Source organism: Impatiens glandulifera, chromosome 9 (genome assembly GCF_907164915.1).
Source record: "Impatiens glandulifera chromosome 9, dImpGla2.1, whole genome shotgun sequence".
NCBI classification, from domain to species: Eukaryota; Viridiplantae; Streptophyta; class Magnoliopsida; order Ericales; family Balsaminaceae; genus Impatiens; species Impatiens glandulifera.
The window spans coordinates 5,404,816-5,427,895 of record NC_061870.1 but is presented as its reverse complement, the minus strand read 5'-3'; the positions used below and the strand labels follow the sequence as shown (position 1 = coordinate 5,427,895).

The 23,080-nt window shown below is 33.1% G+C and overlaps 2 protein-coding genes across 2 annotated transcripts; one reads left to right on the top strand and one right to left on the bottom strand.

Annotated features, from left to right (window-relative positions):
- Positions 1-2,520: 2,520 nt before the first annotated feature.
- LOC124915160 (ubiquitin-40S ribosomal protein S27a-like) lies at positions 2,521-3,207 on the bottom strand. Its single transcript, XM_047455825.1, has one exon. It carries the CDS (start codon positions 3,101-3,103, stop codon positions 2,633-2,635), a length of 471 nt encoding a protein of 156 aa, XP_047311781.1. The 5' UTR covers positions 3,104-3,207; the 3' UTR covers positions 2,521-2,632.
- A 10,585-nt stretch (positions 3,208-13,792) lies between these two features.
- Positions 13,793-22,022, top strand: LOC124914070 (protein NSP-INTERACTING KINASE 3-like). Its single transcript, XM_047454545.1, has 11 exons — positions 13,793-14,289; positions 14,649-14,781; positions 14,857-14,928; positions 15,029-15,172; positions 15,248-15,319; positions 15,411-15,470; positions 15,549-15,634; positions 15,751-15,897; positions 16,399-16,743; positions 20,972-21,363; positions 21,450-22,022. Exons 1-11 carry the CDS (start codon positions 14,184-14,186, stop codon positions 21,774-21,776), a joined length of 1,884 nt encoding a protein of 627 aa, XP_047310501.1. The 5' UTR covers positions 13,793-14,183; the 3' UTR covers positions 21,777-22,022.
- Positions 22,023-23,080: the final 1,058 nt, after the last annotated feature.

Sequence of the window (23,080 nt, the reverse complement as noted above, 5' to 3'; positions counted from 1 at the left end):
TTTCTCCTCTGTTATTTATTTGTTTTTTTTTCTTTTGCTTGTTCCTATTCCTTATCTTTAGATTTAACTTCTTCAACATCTCATGTTTCTTCAATTTTATTGTTTTCTTCCTTCTCTAATTCATCCTTGTTTTCTTCCTCTACATTTTCCTCATTTTTTTTCTTTTTATCACTATCCTTGACTTCCACAATATGCTCTTACATTCTTGATTCTTCCGTTTTATTTTCCTGCTTTTCTGCGTCCTGAGTTTTCAGGATTTTCTACTATTCCTAAATTGCTTTGCACATTTAGTACTAGCATGTTAGAAAGTATTGCAGAAATCACACATGTTTGGCCTTCATTCATTATCTTCTTGTCAACAATTGTCATATTCTATGGCAGTGTATTTTGAGGATGCACTTCAATGCTTATTCTAACAAAAATAAGGTGCTCTCCTCCCTCTATAATTGGGTACATATATAATCGTTTCCCCAATAGACTATCAAAGTGACTTAGATCTTCTACATTATACATGTGTGCTCGAATGTTCCTAAGCTTAAACCAAATTTGGTTTGTTTCCTTTGACTTGCTTAAAAGGTTCGATTCTCTATACCATCTCTCTATCTTCATACAGTTATATCAAATGTAAGTATGCCCAAGTTTCATAATATCATTCAAGTTTGTCCCCTTCTTAAATTACAGAAAATGGAGATCATGAATGTTTACAGATATCTTTTTCAGTCTCTTCTGCTCCCATTGTTTCAGTAGTGCCTCATTGGTGATTGGCAAAGATACACTTTTTTCCTATGTAGTTCCCAATAGTTACATTTTCCCATTCTTGGTCACATTTCTCCTCTATTTCAGAGGAAATTTAAATTTAAAAGGAGAGTTGAGAATCTCAACTTTTGTTTTAAACTCACCCAACTAGATTTGAAACCTTTGTATTTTGCTTGTTCTTCTACTTTTTTTATTCATTCTTTTTCCATACTTCATTAACCTTCCATCTTGAATTGCTCCGGATATGATAGATCTTTAATTTTGGGGACTTTATCAACTCTCTCATTATTTCCACAAACCAGTTAACTATCATTTTATATTTTCTTTCTTTAGTAAATTTCAATCATGAAGGTAGTGTACATTCAATTGGATGTTAGTTTGCTAGATTTTAACTTTATTGAACATAATCTCTCATTTTTTTGCATGCATCAATACCTTTGTGATTTATTCTTAAGTCCGAAGAAATTTTCTCTTTTGTTATACACAACTTTACATATTCCTTAATTTTTCCTATATCTTCATCAAAACTTTGAACATTTACTAGTTCTTTACCTTAATTGCTTTCATGTATAGTTTCATATACATTTTCCTTGGCTTTCCTATTGATTTCAGGTTCAACAACATCCTTTATACTTTCCAAATCAAATTCTTGAACTTCCTTTGTCTTGTTGCTTTTCTTTCTTCTCATTATTGTAGAAGAACAAAATTATACAGCAAAAAGAGTAGATACAGAACAGAGTAATGTGGAATACATGAATACTCTGTGCAATAGAACATGAACTGAACCGCGATCATCCTCAATCAATCGCAAACAAAGATTTCGCGACCAAAATTTGCGACCATTTTCCTCACCTTGTTCAAACTCTGTCCGATGTTTATTAATTTCGCAACTTATTACCCTAGACGATTTTCCGAACGTGTCAGACGATAGTGACTCCGATCATGTTTCCCATAACCGACGACCAAATCAATCAACCGAATTTTGCGTTACTAACGTGTCGATTATACCAAACGTGCTTCACCGTGCAGATTATGTCGATTGCAAGTCTTTAGACTTATAATCAACCTAATGTTGGAATGAAAAATTAAATATAGTTATTAATTATCTCAAGACAGTTCATAACAAATTATGAACTAAGAAACTTACTTAATTCATACATTTTTTTCATATTCACCGTATTTACAAAAAAAAATCAATTTCCGAAAAATATTCTTTAAAAATAAACTTTGAGAAATGAATCTGGATAAATGGAAGCTTCTAATCAACTTAGAATGTTTTCTCAGTTGATTTGGAGTAAATGAGTTGTAAGCATGATCAAAAGGATGATATTTTAATCAAAACCCGATTTGTGTATGTTCTTGATTTTATTTTTTGGAATTCTAAGATCGATTGAGAGATACTATGGAGATGGAATAACTACTTAGAATGATTCATGGGTAATCGGGTCCTTTTGGAGCAAGTGATAGGTTCTAACTTATACCAAAATGAAATCGCCCTATTTTGAGAAACACTACTCTATTTGTAATTAACTGGCGGTCTCTAAACACAAATACAAATTAGATGATTTTGAGAAGTGAAAATAAAGAATTTTCTACAAGTCTTCAACAAAACCCATAAAAAATGAATAATTGTTATCAAGATGAGAGATCATAGTACCCCCAAGAACATTTCTATAGAGTAGAATCACAATTTGAGAGTTATGAACTCAATTTAATCCAGTAACTATCTAACATTCAAGATATAGCTGAATGGATTAAAAATAAGAGCAAACATTAGTAATAATAAATAAGTTGAAGATTCAGGAACAATGAGCAATAGTTCAGATGCATTCAAAGTTGTAAAAAAAAACCTTACATTTAGTGAGAGAAGAATTGATTAATCACCACCAGCCTTCTGGTAAACGTAAGTCAACCCACACTTGCCGCAGTAGTGGCGATCGAAGTGATTAGCCATGAATGTCCCCGCACCACACTCGGCGTTCGGGCACTCCTTCCTCATTTTCTGAACCTTGCCAGCATCGTCGACAGTGTAGAACTGAAGGACCGCGAGCTTAACCTTCTTCTTCTTATGCTTGAGCTTCTTGGGCTTGGTGTAGGTCTTCTTCTTCCTCTTCTTGGCTCCACCGCGGAGACGTAGAACAAGATGAAGAGTAGATTCTTTCTGGATGTTGTAATCAGCTAATGTTCTGCCGTCCTCGAGTTGTTTACCGGCGAAGATGAGACGCTGCTGATCCGGTGGGATGCCTTCCTTGTCCTGGATCTTAGCCTTGACGTTGTCTATGGTATCGGAAGATTCAACCTCTAGGGTTATCGTCTTACCCGTTAGGGTTTTCACGAAGATCTGCATCTTCACTTGATTGATTGCCCTAGCCTAATCTATTAGGAATAGGAAAAACGGAATGAATGAATGGAAGGGTAATGAAAGCTAACTAGGGTTTTCATTCAGGTTTGATCCTCATTGTGGACCGAGCCATTTTAATTTTTCAAATTGTAGATTGTGGCCCAAATCAAACCTCATAATTCAAGGACATTGAGTGGCCTTAAATAATGGGCTTATCGTTTTTTATTGAATAAAACCTAATTCACTTTATCGGTACAACTCAAATCTCGCAAATCTGGTAAGGTCATCTGTTTTATTGTAAGAAAAATATAGCCCTAATTTTGAAATAAAGTTTTATTAAGGCGTTTGTTCAAAATATAAAAAAATTCTCACCCATGATGGAGACGGAATTACATAGCCAAATATAATAAGCTGAAACAATACAAATAAAATTCTCTTCTCACGTTAAGTTTATAGTGACTAAATATAGTTAGTAACTTAAATTCAATAGGAACAAAATATTTCAGTCTCTATTAATTATTAATTCGTTAATAGTAACCAAAAAAAATATTTTTTAATTTTATTAACCTAATAATATGGACCAAATTCTAGTCTTTATTAATCATTTTAATAAAGATTATATAAAAAAAAAAAACTCAATAGTCTATAGCCTCTCATGACTGTAATTTACTCAAAAATGAATAATATGATAAGATAGTTAGTTGGCTCGTAGAAACAATGCAGGAGTTAATGAAGTGTCCAAAAACCAAGCTTTACACTATCAATTAAGTCCAGTTGGAAAGTAAATAAAATTTAGAAAAAAAACACTTAATAGAAAGTTAAAACTTAGGTACAATACAAAGGCAAAACTTATTTGGGAGATTTTAAATCAAAGGTTGAGATTCTAAAATCTTCTTTTTAAGTTTAAATTACCCTCTGAAATTGAAGAGAATTGCATTAAAAGTGAAAATATGTAGTTGTTGGGAACTACATAGGAAAGAATCGTGTATCTTTCCCGGTTACTAAGGATGTCTTGTTAAAGCAATGGGAGCACATTGGAATAGAAAAGGTATTTACAAATATCAATAATCTTTATTTCCTGAAGTTCAAGTAGGAAACAAATCTGGAGAATATTCTAAAGTTGGGGCATACTTAGGTTGGGTCAAACTACATAAAGTTGGAAAGATAATTTGAAGGAATTAACCTACTTAGCAAACTAAAAGAAACAACTCAAATTTGGTTCAAATTGAGGAACATCCGGCTCATATGTACAATACAAAAGCACTTAGTCATTTTGTTAGTCTCTTGTGAAAACCATTATATATGAACCCAATCACGGAGGAAAGAGAACACATCACATGTGTTAGGATAAACATTTAAGTGCATCCTAGAAGTACTCTACCAATAAAATGACAGTGATTGACAGAAGAGGTAAGTAAACGTCATGGATATTTAATATGAATGGAAGTCAAACAGATGTGCGTTCTGCAATACTTTTGAACATTCCAATAATAAATGTGCAAAAATAATTGAAGAACAATAGGAAAACCTAATAGTTCAGGAACAGAAGTAAAGCCCGAAAGTTCAAGAGTAAAAGGAAAGTCTGAAAGTTCAAGAGCATAATAAAAAAAGCCTAGGAAAATGAAACTAAAGAATCGGGAACTAGAAGGCATTTAGAGGAAACTAAAAAAAATGGAGAAGTAGAGGATGAAAATGTTGAATATTTAGAGGAAGGAGAAGATGAAGAATTAGATGAAGGAGAAGATGAAGAATTAGATAAAGAAGAAGATGAAGAATTAGATGATGAAATGAAGAATAATTAGAGGAAGAAAAAGGTGAATAATTAGGGGATGAAAGAAATAAAAAAATTAGAACATGGAAGTGATAGAAAAGTAATGGAGAAAAGTGAAGAGCAGACTATGAAAGTAGATCGAAGCAACTCAGACAAAGTTGAAGTCAAGGAACGTAGGCAAATATGAAGTTTTTGAAATATTGAAACAAAACTTATTTTATCAGATAAGTGATGGCTCAACTAAAGTAAAGTTAACCCAAGGAAATGATGTAAACATAGCTCACATACATACATCATCATATGCAACAGTTCAATCACCAATAGCAATGTCTAGAGACAAACATGTGAGGATGCAACGTGAATATAATCGCTGGGATTCGTGGAATGCAGATTGACATTTGAAGAATCCAGATTGGGTTTATAAAACAAAGTAATAGTAGCCAAAGAGAAGGTTAATAATAGAATCAAAATTTTACAACTTTAGGTCTGGTATGTTTTTTGTTGTTTGTTATTGTAATCTCTATTTATTTGTGTAAATACTAAAAATCTATATCCCAATTTATAATATTAAAATAATTAATTTGAATTATTTTTAATTAATAATATCAAAATAATTAACCTCATGGCCGAAAACACATTTAAAACAATTAATTAGGATTAATTAGTGTGTTAATTAATCAAATTAATTAAGGTTTAGGGCCAAAATAAAATAATAAAATAAAAGTATTTGGGATAAATGTTGTACCCATATTAAAATAATTTAAAGAAAATGTAAAGGACAAAAATAAATAATTTTGATGAATTTGTGTATCTATTTCATCTGAAAAAATATTATTTATTTAAATCCTAATCATGTACAAAAAAAAATGGTAAAATATTTGTCATATTTTTTTTAATATTTTTTTAATTTAAAAAGATCAAAATTAAAACCAAAAGGGTGAAAAAAAAATCCATTTCAAATAAATCCTTATTGATTTAATAAAAATAACGCATCAAAGATGGGTATCCTAAAGGAGCGAAAAATTACTTAACAATATCATCGAGGAGTATGAGCAAGCTAGGAAAAATAAAGAGGAGGAGAACCAAGTGTAAGAACAGGTTGTAGTAGGACTTGAAACCTATAGCCTTTGTTGTCATTTTTCACTATCTAAATCTCTCTATAAATACAAACAAGAGAGATGCATGTGTGTAACGAACTAGCAAGTACTTTGTGTAATAACTCATGTTTTCATTGCTCGGAATCAGAAAGAGATGTTCATTCTCTAGGATCCATTTACATGCATATGCATTGAATTATACTTACGTTACACATGCAAATCATCATCTCTTATTCTTCAATCTCATTCACGATGTGCACAGTCGTTATAGTGCAGAGGAAAAGAGATCCAAAAATTAGATGCTTCATCCGCCACGAAATGTATAAAGAAACAACGACGCCTAAAATAGTCTCCACAACTGAACTCAAGAAAATTAAGGCAACTCTCCAGTATGTGACGGAACAATTCGCGCTAATCATGAGTTCTTTAGTTAATTAGCAAATGTCATTCACATCCCAAAACATGTATTCTTCTTCCCGTATTCCTACCCAGCCTATCCCAATCATGTTTACCTCTATCAACCCCAATCCCACTAGTCATCGAACTCAAGAAGAAGTCTCCTATTACAAAGACTCGGAAGAAGATTTTGATCGAACCATAGAGGCTCGATATGGGACTCATGAAGATAAGCTCAACCCCATGGGACCATACAGAAAACCCATTACAATGGTTGATCAGTCACCCTCCACCAAATACGAGCACCAAATGTCTCAAGTTCGGGCCATGTTGGTTAAAATGCAAGTCCATTTTGATAAAATGGTTAAGGGTAAAAGCATTGACGAACATTATGACTAGAAAGACGCCATAAAAATGGCTGAAAGAGCAATCATTCCAATATGTATTAAATTACCCACCATATCCAAATATATTGCGAAAAGCAACTCGTATGTGTTTTTAAAGATGTAAGCATCTACAATGACTCTGTTGCGACTTGAGAGCCAACAGTTCTCCACATATTTCTCTAATACCTCGATAATGTCGTTATACGTTGGTATCACTAGTAAAAGATATCATATTTACAAACTATCGAGTAACTGTCTGTAACATTCATAGAACATTTTATCACGTACCTTAATTTGGAAAGACCGTAAAAGAGGTTTAAAAATATTAATCAAGGGGAAAATGAGAAATTCTCGGTTTTCATAAAAATGTGGAAAGACATAGAAAAGAAAATCAATTACATCCCAAGTGAACAACGAAAAATCACATGATTATAGAAAATGTCAATGACTGATACTATAGGATTCGCAGTCAAGACCTTTCAAAATATGAAAAGTTGTAAAAAATATGCAATAATCTCGATGATGCCATCGAGAAAGAAAGAAAAGAGGAAAAAACAGTCAAAGCGTATCAACCTTCGAATCGATTTCTAAGATCAAATGTTACAGTTTTGATTCCGCTAAAAATATCGTAAATTAAAGTGTATTATGATTATGGGGATTGTGCTAACTTTCTAAATTTAAAAAGAAAGCATGTGAAAGATAAATTCTAAGGTTTTTGGAATGTTTTTACGTGTTTTTAGTTGTTTCAATGTTTTATGACTATTTATGATTGAGATAATTTTATTAATTTTTTTTTTTATTTATGTAGTCCTTATATTTGTTTTATAACTATAATCGTGCAATTTAAGGTATCCATATAATTTTAATTGGTAGGGTCGCGTGTTGTGAGTAATTTGGATATTTTTGTTAGATAAAATGAATTGAGATAATTCATTTCCATATAAATTCGAGCATGATTTAATTAGCATGGATATAAGTCACACCAAATGTCTTTTTATTTGTTTATTTATTTTCTCCTATTTGTTTCATCTTCTATTACCAAGTCTCTTCAATTTCTTATTTTCTCACAATGTTTATTAACGAGTAAGATAACAACAACCACAATGAATCTTTTACCTTTCAGTCAACGAGTAAGATAACAACAACCACAATGTTTATTAACGACGTACGAAACTTGTTGGTGGTAGATCTAAGTCATCCAAGGGAAACACATTCTCCACAAGTCACCATTTAGATCGTCACTTGTTTCTATTTCTCTTTGAATCTCTTTGTTCTTTTTTTGGAAAATGGTTTAGTACAATTTTACTAAAAAGTCTAAAATCAATAATCAAAATTAGACAAACTCTAGTTTTAATTATAAGAAGACTAACAAATGACTTTAGAGTTTTTGAATGGTAGCAATCAAATAACTGTCTAAACAAAGATTACAATTAACGTTCTCAATCTTTCATGTTATTTTTATATTCGCCTTGTAGACTATGTTGTTTTCTCTCACGTCTCCTTCCTTGCTCATACTTCATGAAAGGTGATTGAATTGTAGCAAATTATGATGTATGTATGCTCTCATTGTTAAACCTATATCTGTATGAACCTGTACTGATTTGATAAAATGAATTCTTTTTTAGAATTTTAGGGTTTTTATCAATATTTTTTCTTCCGTTTTATTTTCCTACTTTTCCGTTTCCTAGGCTTTCAGGATTTTCTACACTTCCTCAATTATTTGTGCACATTTAGTACTAACATGTTGAAAATTATTGTAGAAAACAAACTTATTTAACCTCCATTCATATGAGATTTCCATGACTACGGACTTTCCATTCCTATAAGCAATTATCATGTTCTTTGACAGTGTACTTTGAGGATGTACTCCAATGCTTATTCTAGCAAAATTAAGATGATATCCTCCCTCTATAATTGGACTCATATATAATAATTTCCCCAATAGACTAAAAAAATGACTTAGAGCTTCTACATTATACATGTGTGTTGGGATGTTCCTAAGCTTGAACCATATTTAGGTTGTTTTCTTTGGCTTGCTTAGAAGGCTCAATTCTTCAGACCATCTCTTTAACTTCACACAGTTTGATTCAATATAAGTATACCCAATTTTCAAAATATCTTCCAAATTTGTTTTTTTTTAATTACAGAAAATATAGATCATGGATGTTTGAACCTTCTTCAGTCCATTTTGCTCTCATTGTTTCATTAGTGCTTCCTTGGTAATTGGGAAAGATACACAGTTCTTTCTATGTAGTTCCCAACAACTATATTTTCCCATTATTTGACCATTTCTTTTCCACTTCATTGGGAAATTTAAATTCAAAAGAAGAGTTAAGAATCTCAACTTTTATTTTAAACTTACCCAAGTAAATTTGACATTTGTATGCATGATCCTATGCTTTCTTTTCTGCATTCTTTTTTCAGACTTCATTTACCTTTCAACTGAAATTGCTCTTGATAGTATAAGTCTTTGATTTTGGGATTTTATTAGCTCCTTCATTGTTTCACTGACCAATTTACTATATTTTCGTATTTTTCTTTTTCAGTAGGTTTCAATCTTGAAGATAGTGTATATTCAATTGGACAATTATTTATTGTATTTTAGAATTATTGTTAACTTTGTTAAGAGTTGTTTATATTTAGTATTATTTATTTGTTCTTATACGAAATTGTGTTTGAGAAAACAAATATTGGAAGAATATTGACTCTTTATTTAAATTTAATGTTTTGTTCTTATAGTTTCTCAAAAAGAAAAAATAAGACTGGAGAATATTGACCCTCTAGCTAAATTTATAATTTTATAATATTTATATAGGATGATAGATATTTTGAAATCTAATATTTTATCAGTCTTTTATAAGTTTTATTTTGATTTAATTTTTATCCATGTTGAGAGTTATTTAAATTTGAGATTATCTTTTTATTTTTTTTTTGGGGGGGGAGGGGAACGGTTAAACTATTTCATTAAAATCTCAAAAGTGGGAGGGTCAGAAATCAAAGCTAGACAATCCCTAACTATGATTAAGGATAACAATCAAAAGACCCTAAAAAACTGATTAGTAGCATTCATATATTCTAAAAAACAGATATTACAAACAGAAAAGACTACATTCAAACCTAACTATCCCAACTTTGGATTTTCGCATGCCATCTATTTTCATTGAGATGCATTCTTCCCCTTTCACTTTCTCTTCCTCTTCCTTTTCCTCTAACGATAAAAGGAGATTGTATTGAAGAGGATGATGAGTATTATTGATTCTTATCTTGAATTCTCTCTTTGTACGAGCCCGTTCTGATTTGATAGAAAGAATTATTTTTGAGAATTTAAGGGTTTTTACCTTTGTTATCTTCAACTTGAATTTCTGTATTCTTGTCTTCATTATCTTCAGCTTCGGATTCAGACTCCACATCGGTTTTAGTATCTTCTTTATCGGCTTTAGAATTCTCTATTTCAACTTTGAAATTATGGGTGTTTTTCTCTTGAGTTTCCTCAACAACAACTTGAGGTTCATCTTCCCTTTTCATCCCGATCCTTCGCATTACAGAAAATTTTATTTTCCTCTTGACATTGATTCTCTTTACTTTCTTTCTTTTGTTGCTTTCCTTTTTCTCAGAATCCTTCTTGCTTTCTTGCTCTGCATTTTCCTCATTTTTGTCTTTTTTATCACTATCCTTAACTTCCACAATATGCTCTCCCATTCTTGATTCTTCTGTTTCAATTTCCTGCTTTTTTGCTTCTCAGCTTTCATGATTTTTTGTTCTTCCTCAAATTCTTTTGCACATTTAGTACTAACATGTTGGAAAGTATTGCAGAAAGCACACCCGTTTGGTCTCCATTCATATGAGATTTTCATGATTGTGGGTTTTCCAATCCTATCAACAACTGTCATGTTTTTTGGCAGTGTACTTTGAGGATGCACTTCAATGCTTATTCTAGCAAAAGTAAGGTGCTCTCCTTCCTCTATAATTGAGTCCATATATAATGGTTTCCCCAATAGACTAGCAAAGTGACTTAGAGCTTTTGCATTATACATGTGTGCTGGGATGTTCTTAAGTTTGAACCATATTTGGGTTGTTTTCTTTGGCTTGCTTAGAAGGCTCAATTATTCAGACCATCTCTCCAACTTCATATAGTTGGATCCAATATAAGTATGCCCAATTTTCAGAATATCATCCAAGTTCGTTCTTTTTTTGAATTGTAGAAAATAGAGATCATGGATGTTTGCAGAAACCTTCTTTAGTCCCTTCTGCTCCCATTGTTTCATTAGTGATTCCTTAGTGTTTGGAAATGATACACGGTTCTTTCCTATGTAGTTCCTAACAACTACATTTTCCCATTCTTTGACGCATTTCTCTTCCACTTCAGTGTGCAATTTAAATTCAAAAGGAGAGTTGAGAATTTCAACTTTTGTTTTAAACTCACCCAAGTAGATTTTACCTTTGTATGAATGATCTTCTCCTTTCTTTTCTGCATTTTTTTCAGACTTCATTTATCTTCCAGTTGGAATTGCTCTTGATAGTATAGGTCTTTGATTTTGGAGACTACATTAGCTCTCTCATTGTTTCCACTGACTAGTTTATTATCTTTTCGTATTCTTCCTTCTTCAGTAGGTTCCAATCTTGAAGATAATGTATATTCAATTGGACGGTTGTTTGCTGTATTTTCTCTTTGTTGAGCATAATCTCTCATTTCTTTGCATGCATCAGTAGTTTTGTGATTTGATTTTTAAGTCCAAAGAGGTTTGCTCTTTCATTATATCCAACCTTCCATATTCCTTCATTTCCCCCTGTTTTCCTGCTGCATTTCTTTAGAATTTATATCAGTAATTGGTTCTTTACCTTTGTTGCGTTCCTGTTTTTCATGGATAATTTTTTCAGCAATCCTATCGATTTCTTTTTCAGCTACCTTCCTTAAACCTTCCATCACAAATTCTGACTTCCTTATTCTTATTGCTTTTCTTTTTCCCATTTTGATGAATAGCAGAACACAATAACAAAACAGAGAAATAACAGAATATGGTACACTAGAAACCCTAACTATTACAGAACATGGTAAACTAGAAACCTTAACCTTCTAACCAAGCTTTGCAGATGAATAAACGACCTAGTTATTAGAGTCAATATCATACTGTTCGTGCTAATTGTGTCGATCATGCCGATCGTATCGATTGTGCCGATTGTGCCGATCGTGCCGATTGTGCGCACGTTCTTGAATTGATAAGAGACTTTGAGGGACTAGCAATCGCGATCACAACAAGCGAAAACCGTGACCTTGATATCATGCCAATCGTGTTGTTTTTTCGTTCGTGTCGATCGTGTCGTTCGTGCCGTGTAAATTTGAGATTATCTATTAGTTCTTCTAGGGATTTCTATTGAAAGTGAACAAATATGCGGAGAAGATTGACCACTATTTTATACTTTGTTCTTATAATTTCTCAATAAGAAGATTGAAGAGGTCATGCTTGGTTAAATTATTTTTAGTATATTTATGATTTGATGCCTAGGTATATTTAAAGGTTATTTATTAGTTCTTCTATGAATTTGTGTATAAATGCAATAATGATGACAACTGACTTTTATTCAATTTTTTTTGTTCTTATAGTTTCTCAAGAAAATGAAAGAAGACTCAAAAGTGGTCATGTTGGTTCAATATATTTTTAGGTATCTTTAAGGTTTGATGTCTAGATATTGTTATCTCTCTTTTTTTTGCTTGATTTTGTTTACTATCATATTGATGTAAACATAGATTTTTTGGGATCTCATATTTCTTTGGATATTCTTTGAAGTTTTCTTTTGAGTTTCTTTATTTTGTATGCGTCAATTTAGTGAGTCGACACTAATCTTCAACGTGATTTTGTTTCTCATTTATTTTCACTATAAGTTGTCAATTTATAAATAAATTTGTTACACATCGGGTTGATCCATGCATTTTTTTTTGTTTCTAATTTATTTCACTAGGTTTTAGGAAATTTTTGGGTGGTTTAGGATGGAGATGATGAATATGGGAGATCCAAGAGAGAAAGCTTCTAAAGAAGCTTAAGAGTTTGGATGAATATTCGTGAAGATTAATAATAATTTTGGAGATATTAAAATTCTAGATGATTTTAAGTTAGTATTATATTTCATACACTTTTAAGACCTCCATTTATATTTTCATCTATATTCGAACATGTTCTGTATTTTAGTTTTACTTTGATTCAATCTTAAGATTATTTTAACAAGTATATGGATCAACTTATATATCATTTCATCTTTAAGATGTCACATTGATGAGATTTTATGCAACAAAATGAGATGACATTTGTTGACATGAAAACAAATGTCTCGATAATTTGATTTCTTATTTCTCAATCATTTGAATTTTTTTTTATATTGAAGGGCCATAATTTGACATTGCCGGAAAATTCAATTAGACAATAACAATATCTAATTACTCAGATTAAGCAAGAGACAGAATATAGAGTCATTACAAGTTTCACATTTGGGTGCATTTAAAGGTGGATGATAAAATGATCAAAGACAAAAATTAGAATATCAACTCATCCCAATTAAGATTTTTTAAATTAATTATTTATGGCATCTCTTAATTTAATTTGTTTAGGATATTTATCTAAATTTAGCGGTTTAAAAATGTTATCAATTTATTTTATGAGAAGAAGAAATGATTGGGAGAGAGAATTTGAGAGAGAGAATGATGTCGTCTAGTTTGATTAGCCAAAAAAATAACAAAATTTCTCTCTTTTATCTCTCCTCACCTTTTATCCTTTTTCCAACCAGTAATAATAGTGACACATCATTCTCTTTTTCAAATTCCCTCCCTTATCACTCCTCTTATTTTATATATCATTATTTTTATTGATAAAATAAGATTTTTTTTTTAAATAGTCCTCCATTAAAATAAAAAAATAAAAAAATATACCTTTATCCCATTTTCAAATGGTAATGTCTTCAAAGTTGCTTCCTTTTTCAAACTGTACAACTTATTTGATATCTTTTACCAAAACATTAAAAAAATAATATATAATTACTTGTTAGAGTGAGTGAATGAGAGGTTGTACTACTCATCTTCTGGGGGCAGATGACGGAATCACAGAGAATCAAATCCAGTAGTGAGGTTGGAAAATCGACATCATAGCCAATTTGTTGGGATTTGCACCCAAGAATTCACAGAGCTCTAGGTTTTCGGAATTTAAAAGCTTTGTTTTCGATAAAATCTCATTAGCTTGGTTTTCTCTGCTGAAGTTGTGCTCAATTAGCTTAACATTATCCTTCATATTGCACGTGCGTGATTCTAGCTTCTGGTCCTTGGTTATTGGTTAACAGTCCGCCTGAACTCTTTAGGGTTAGATGAAGTGCTTCTCCGAAGAGTGAAGGAGGCTCTGTCAGGGTCTAATGGCTTCCCCTTGTATTGAATATAACTGAGGTATTCAATTAATATGGTTTGGGGAGGAGGATTCATGTTCTGGAAGGCCGTTTTACTTGTATTCGGATTGTATGGATTTTGTTCCGCAACCCTGTCTCCTTCTGGCATAAACTATGAAGGTCAGTTCTCCTGTGTACATACATTTATTCTCTTTTGTTCAATAATTAATCTGATAAGTTTCAATGATAAGTTCTTAACCAGAGTTAACAAGTTTTCTCTCTTCGATTTTGTTCTTGGTGTTCCAGTTGTACATGATAAACATGAAGAAAGAGTCATTTTCCTTTTGTCTTTATCATGTTTTTTCTGGTCCAATTTACAGTGGAAACTGCAGTGAGGTTTATATTGCCAGAAATGGCATCCTGTATATATAGATTTAGTTCTATGGCCGTGGGTTGGACAATCTTTAGTTGTTGTTTGTTTTCTATTTTGTCAATTCTTTTGATCTAAGCCCTTCCCTTGGCTATACATTACATTCCAGTGGTAGCTCTGGTGGCTATAAAGAAGGAACTGGATGACCCATATAATGTCTTGGAAAATTGGGATATCAATTCTGTTGATCCTTGTAGTTGGAGGATGGTTACTTGCTCTTTAGATGGGTTTGTTTCTTCAATGTGAGTTTATTCATCTCTTTTCTATTCATCATCTATCTCCTTAGAAAATGAAAAACACTCATCTTTCTTTGCTAGAGGACTGCCTAGCCAGAGCTTATCTGGAATCTTATCACCTGGAATTGGAAATCTTACCAAGTTGCAGTCTGTGTGAGTTACAGTAGTTTCCCTTAAACCATAATTTTAATATGTTGGGATTTTCAGCTAATAATTAATATTGGTGGAAAATTATTATCTATGAAAATTGTAGATTGCTTCAAAATAATGCTATTTTTGGTTCTATTCCTGCTGGAATTGGACGGCTACAGAAGCTTCAGACACTTGATCTTTCTGGAAATCATTTCACTGGAGAAATACCTCCTTCTGTAGGCAATCTTTGGAGCCTAAATTATTTGTATGTTTTTTTCCCACATTTTATTTGCATTTGAATTGAATTTCCCTCATCTTTTCTGCTTATTTGAATAATCAGGCGACTAAACAACAACAATCTTACTGGACAAATTCCGGGATCATTGTCTGAGGTCCAAGGCCTTGCTCTTGTGTATGTTCTAGGCCTTTTTTGTTTTGAGAACTAATTGGGATTTTTTCCCAATCACAAACAAATTCTCATTTTCCCAATCGATTTTATGTAGGGACTTGTCTTTCAATAATCTTAGTGGTCCTTTGCCAAGGATATCAACAAGAATATTCAAGTAAGTTTGCTTTCAAATATCATCTTTAGGCCAGATTATAAAATTTCTTACTTTCACACAACTTCCTTCGGTTTTCAGGATAATAGGCAACCCTTTGATCTGTGGTCAAACTTCAGATAGCAATTGTTCAGCCATCTATCCAGAGCCGTTCTTCTTTGCACAGGGTTGGACAACATTTGCTCACCTCGTCTTTTGTTTGATTGTCATTGATTAGACCACATATCATACCTTGTATCCATGTACAGTTTTTTATTATTTATTTAATCTTTTGTCTTCTCAGGTCAGTCAGAATCAGGGGTAAAAAAGCGCAATTTGGCTGTTGCTCTTGCTGCTAGTATTGGCTCTACTATTTGTATTATGATAATCATTGCGTCCCTTGTCTGGTGGAAACGCAGGCGAAAGCAGCAGGTCTTCTTTGATGTTAATGGTTAGTTCAACTATACTTTATCTCTGTTTTTGTTTTGTAAAATTTGCTCATAAGCAAGAGCACATTCTCTTGTTACATTTCCACAAGGTACTAGTTTAGTAACTGTAATCTTTGTCTGCCGAGCTACATAGATGGAGTTTGTTATGTCCGTTGTAAATTGTTAAAATGTTTTAGTAAATTATTTGAACATCAAATTCTGATATTTTATGAATATGCAAGACAGTCAAATAAAATTTTAAAGGCAGCCTATTTATGATAGCAATGAGATTTATTTTCTCTATACCTACCGGCTACCAATGTGGGTCAGTTCAGTCCGTTCCAGATTCGACTTAAAGAAATTTTGGAGACAGTGAGATAAGATGTACATTTCTCTAATAAATCACAAAAACAAAGAGTGTGAACTGCATTACGCCCTTAAATTTCAGCATTGTATTTGCTTGAAGCTTTAAACTTTCTTAAATTCATTGAAACATGTCAACCTTATGAAATTTGTTAATGCAGCTGAACAATATGAACCAGAGGTACGCTTGGGCCATTTGAAGAGGTATACCTTTAAGGAACTCCGGGCTGCAACCAATCATTTCAGTGCCAAGAATATTTTAGGGAGAGGTGGATTTGGAGTTGTATATAAGGCGCGCCTGAGTGATGGTAGCCTTGTGGCTGTAAAAAGGCTGAATGATTATAATGCCGCCAGTGGGGACATACAGTTTCAGACTGAAGTAGAAACGATTAGTTTGGCTGTTCATAGGAATCTCCTTCGACTTTGGGGTTTCTGCACATCTGAAAATGAGAGGCTACTTGTCTATCCATATATGCCCAACGGGAGTGTAGCTTCCAGGTTAAGAGGTTAGTAAATCTCCTCTTTCAATATTTCTCTAATAATTGACACTATCGATCTCTACTGGTCTTCGGGAAAATCCCTATTAACCCTACATATTGCTTGTTTACTGAGGAAATTAAAGACTTTTTAATTGAATGTAAACTTTATTCATTGTCGTGCCTTTTATTTTTTTTTTTATTTTAGAAAATTAGCACGATACGCCACATTCATGTTCCCTTCTTCAACTTAAGGCGTTCTTAGTGAGAATTGAACTTGAGACCTTTGGTCACTTAAACTAACCTAGTGTGTTATTCATGGTCATACCCTTTAAATACACATTATACAAAAATTATATATCGATACCCTTTTCTCGAATAATGAGATATTTACTAATAAGGTAATTATAACCTATAGATAACTTGTCTTTACATTTAAATATTAGGTCAAATTTCCTTTTAAAAAGAAATTTAGGTCAAACCTAGTATTTCTAATTAAATTGGAAAATACTTCAACACTCCCCTCAATTTGGGTTGTAAATATTATACATGCCCAACTTGCAATCCCGTCTTTGCAAGAGGTTTGGTTAGAATGTACGCATTTTGTTCAACTGTTCATATGTAAGAGTGTTGTGTTCTTCTCTAAGATAAAGTGTATATACGTTATATCTACTTGTTTGGTCATTTTTTGATGAACTAGATTTAGAATGTCTGCAATGTGTTCAACTGCTGGCATGGATGAAGCGGTATGGCAACAAACACCTATTATTTTGATGACCTGAGATGAAAAAAAGCTTGGAAGAGTGTATCAATAGGAGTTTGGAATTTTAAGACATTGAAGGTAGTTTCTTAATTAAGTAAACAACCGTTAAGACTGCACCCATAGACCTATTTGGGCAAGTGAGTTATGAACAAATGCACCCATAGACCTGTTTGGGCAAGTGAGTTATGAACAAAGAGCTTGACAACTTCTATACGATATCGGTTTTTCCTTTTAGCTATCACATTTTGTTAAGGAGTGTTGGCACATGAATTAGTATGAACTATACCATGTCTACAAAGATAAGATCAAGATGAGAACTAATTAAGTATATTTGTCATTGTCTCTTAGGATTGAATAGAGGTTTCAAATTGGTTTTTGGTTTTAGATGTAAGTATTTGAAGATCATAGCCACCTCAAAAGGTTTTTTGTTTAGACAGATATACTCAAGTCATTTTAGTTTGGTCATCAGTTAATGGGATAAATCATCTTGCCCTGTTGGTGTTAGACTATGTTGCATGGATACGGATACAGTTATTGTATCAAATACGATACAGTGATACGACAAATTTTGAAAATATAGGATATTATACTTTTATGATACGCAAATTATTAAGAACTATAAAAATATTAAATATATATATATAATATAATATTTAAATATATTTAGTATTAACATAAATTGAGATAGATACTCATATTCATCATTTATCGTATCTGGCTGCTGTCGAGCTTGGGCAGTTGGGAAGAAGGCAGAAAATAAAAAGATGGTAAAGCAGTAAGAAAAAAAAGAAGGCAAAGAAGAACTTGTAAAAGAAATAATGAAGTATTATGACAAAGAAGAGTTAATTTGTTTTATTTTAGTAATATTAGTATTAGATTAAAGAACAGCCTTATTCAACCAAACCTACACCCAACATTGAAAACCCCGACAATCTCCTTTAGTTGGTTCCCAAGTTAGAGAGGATTTATCTTATTCGGAGGTTCTGACGGACTCTCTACTTAACATTGGTGTCACTTTACTAGATTTGATGACAAAATTATCGAACTGAAAGAAAGTGACAATGCCAAGATAGTTATCATTTGTCCCGAGAGAGTTCGCGTCGCCTTCGAAGTATTCACTTGAGCCTTACGGACGTGAGACTATTGACGAAGTGGATTAAAATGCCACAATCCCGTTTTACAAAATGGTCATTGAATCTCCCCATTTTGTGAAACGGGATTGAGGCCTTTTATACTCCTTCGTCATTACTCTCGCATCCGTAAGGTTCAAGTGAATACTTCGAAGGAGACACAAACCTTTCTTGGTGAATATGATATTGTAGAATTATCTCTCAATCTTCCTTGAAAGGAAATACTAAAAATCAGTAGCAAATCAATTGGACCAATTGATTTGCTAATTGACCGAAAATGAAATATTAATTAGTAGCAAATCAATTAGATTAATTGATTTGCTAATTGATTGAAGATCATGCTGCTGATTGACAAATCAATTACAATTCGTATGATATTATTTGAGTCACTGTTTAAATCATTTCCTTTCCTACAAACATAATTTTCACTATTTAAGCACTAGACTTCTTATGTAACACAAGAAATAAACAAGCAATACAATTCTCTACTATTTTCTCTCTCAACTTTCTACATGATATCAGAGTAGGTTTTTCCATCATGAAGAATCTTGTTCACAACTTTCTACAGATATTTATCTTGGCGTTGTCATTTTCTTCTAGTTCAATAATTTTGTCACCAAATCTAATAGGGTGACACCAATGTCCAAGTGGAGAGTTGTAAGAACCTCCGACTAAAAAAAACCTCTCTAACCTAGGAACCAATTAAGTGCAATTAAATGAGATTGTTGGTCTGGTTGAATAAGGATGTCGGAGAAAGGCATGCATGAGCGGTTTGGCGTGAATCGTGGGTTTGGTATTGGTTATAGGCTGGGTATGAGACTGGGCATGTAGGTCTTGGCGCGGGTTGGACTGTGGGTGAGGATGGACATACAGTTAAGGATTGCGGGTAAGAGTCCGGATAGGGCCGCTGGGAAGTGGGTTGGGGTTACGGGTATGTGGTGAATCGGACTGTGGGTTTGGGTCGCGAACAAGGACGCTCGGTAAGGGTTCGGGATGGAGCCGACGGCGGCTGGGTTGCGCATCGATGGTCTGCGCCCGAGTTGGAAGGGGGGCGTTGGTCTGTGGGAGTGGACTCTCTCATCTTATTCTCAATTAAGCCTACACTTATTTGACTTTATTGTAATTATCTCGTCCCATCATTTAAATAGAAGATAATGGAGATATATACTATGACAAATGTACATTGTATATCACTGCGATAAAATACAACATCCACTGCTTTCTCTCTCAATTAACAATTTCTTCTTTTATCTTGAACTAGGAGTTAGTTATAGCCTTCTTCTTGTGTGGCTTCCAGTCTGCAAGGTTTCATGAACATCCAACATTTGTTCTTTGTGTGTAAACTCTTTCTTAAGTAGTCACACCAAATTTTGCTTTGTGATTGTGTCATACCCTGTATTTTGTGCTATTATGGCAAATCTTTCAGTTGGGACATCACTAGTTTGTCTCATTATTGCTTTCTGGTTGCACTCCTTAGACTTTACTTCAACTTAAAAAACCACTTTTGGAAGGTTAGGAGGTGGTTTTGTAATATTTACCTTTTTCTTTTATTACACCATATTCTTTGTGAGTCCAAGTAAGAATTTAAAGATAATTTTTTTCTCAACTCCCCTCTTGTATGTTGCTGCCAACATGCTCCCACAAAATGTTCTTAACCCTGTCAAGTTGCTGTCAATATCTATTCAATCAGTAAGAAATTTGCGGGAAAAGACAGGTCCTCTTGTCAGGCAGGTCCTCTTGTCTTAACTCATGAAGAGATGCTTCAGTTTGAAACACTTAGCTATGTTAACAGTCTTGGAGTGAGCTAGTTTCCCTGACAAAATAGCATATTTTTTCTTTAGTAGTTCCATAGAGCAAGAAGTCTCCCATATCTCATTTGTAATGGAATTGATTAACCAAAACTTAACATTATGATCGTCAATGTTCCTTTTTTGTAAGCTCGGTCTCCTTTGGTAGGTATGTCCATCTCTTCAAACATATACTCATCTTTTCCTTTCAAGGCACATGCATGAACATTGACTAATGCCATTCTAGGTAGTTGGTTCCATTCAACTTGTGATAGCTTATAATTGGATTTAAGGATGACTCGACCACTGCTTTTGAAACCTCATCCTGTGAAGTGTGTTCACATTTATTCATTGGTCATGCCCTTCAGGGATAATGTGATATTTACTATAATAGGATAATTATCTGTTAGCTTATAGATAATAACACTATTAGACATAATATTTATAGTTCAAAATAATATTTCTAATTAATCTGGGAAATACTTCAACATTTACTATAAATATCAACTGTTGCAACTTGTTTTCTTTTTCACAAATCATAAGTTGATATCTGTTCTTATACACTGTCTATCTGTTAGATAATGATCATGGTAAACCAGTTTTGGACTGGTCTAGGCGAAAAAGGATAGCCTTGGGAACAGCAAGAGGTTTGGTATATTTGCATGAGCAATGTGACCCCAAAATCATTCACCGCGATGTTAAAGCAGCCAACATTTTGTTGGATGAAGATTTGGAGGCAGTTGTTGGTGATTTTGGTCTTGCCAAGCTCTTGGATCACCATGATTCTCATGTGACCACTGCCGTCCGTGGCACAGTTGGGCATATTGCTCCCGAGTATTTATCAACGGGCCAGTCATCAGAAAAGACCGATGTTTTTGGATATGGAATCTTGCTTCTCGAGCTAATTACTGGTCAAATGGCTGTGGACTTTGGCCGGGCAGCAAACCAGAAAGGCATATTGCTTGATTATGTACGTTGTTTGTGTTTGCTAGCAATGTCTTATATTTCTTTCAAGTTCTTATTATGTTAATTCTGTATTACAAAAATGTTGTGCAGGTTAAAAATGTTCTTCAAGAGGGGAAGTTGCATCTTATTGTGGACAAAGATTTAAAAGGTGTTCTCGATGAAACAGAACTAGAAGAAATGGTCAAAGTGGCCCTTATATGCACACAATTCAATCATTCACAACGCCCATTGATGTCTGAAGTGCTGAGGATGTTGGAAGGTGATGGCTTAGCCGAGAAATGGGAAGGATCAAGGAATATGGAGACACCAAAATGTCTACGGCCCTTGAACTACTCTCCACTTCCTCAAAAGTATTCAGACTTGATGGAAGAATCATCCTTTTGCATGGAAGCAATAGAGCTATCGGGACCTCGCTGACTACTGTCACCTCTTTGACACATAAATAAGCATCTTACCACTTTCTATGGAAGAACAGTGGCTTGTTTGTTGATAGCTATTGGATTTCGATGTATGTGACTGTGTTCAACTGTTTATATGTAAAGAGAAAAAGGAAAAGCTTTATGTATAAATCTCTTTTGCTTGTATGCATGTTGAGAATGATTGTTTGTCAGACAGAAATTTGTGAAATTATTACTATTTTTACGCTTGGTATGTTCATTTCAATTTGTGTTCATTTATCTTAATCCTTCTAATAAACTTGCACAACTCACCCATCATTACTATTACTACTTAAGGCACTTTCAACTGAGAATTAGTAAGGTCTTGAGTCAAATATTCTTATTACTCAGTTATTGGGGTTGAGTGAAAAAAGAAGAGAAATTTATGTAATAGTAGAGCTTTCAATAATGTTGGCTTTTTCTTTTCCATATATTATGAAGCAAATATAGAAAGCAAATAATAAAAGTTATTCCCGCCATGAAAAGTATAAGTTAGAATTTAAGAATAAAATCCAAACTTGTCTTAATGAAAATATTTTTTTGTATTTTTCTTAGAAATAATTTATTTTATGTTTTTTTAACATTTAAAAGATAGTTTATAGCATATAAAAAAGTAATAATGTTTCTACCAAAGGCATAAACCAAATCAGCTTTACCGGTATAGTTTTCTTGAATCAAACAAGACATGCCATAAGTCAAATGGAATAGGGAGTCAGTCAGACCGAGCCAGGCTAGAGGTCACAGATGAGTCATGGGAAGAGTATTGAAGGCTAAGGCATAGTCAGAGGTAGGATTCGACCCTAGACCGATTATCGGTTCTTCGCGCGGATATCTTTTCTCAGCAAGGGCGTACGCGGATGTACGTATGTTGGTTTTTGACTATTGAATCTTTGAAAAACGATTACGAAGAAAGAAAACCCTGGAAAACTGAGAAGGACAATAAAATTTGTTGAAGAGAAAAAAATCTTTCTATTCTCAAAGTGATATGTATTAACCTTTACAAACAACCATTCTTTATTATAAAGAAGTAATTAACCTAGAAACCTAAATTACTTATACATACATACAAAAATCCATTAATAATTAAATAAATCCTAATTACATAAAAAGACAATAAAGACCCACAACTTTCAATTTTCTGACAATTAATGCTTAAACTCACAATTTCCCCCGTAAGCATGATTTGTTTCGAGATTCTTCACGCCGAGCAGCTCTCACATCTCTAAAAATTTGACTTTTTCTAGTGCCTTAGTGAGAATGTCTGCACGCTGTTCTCTAGTGCCT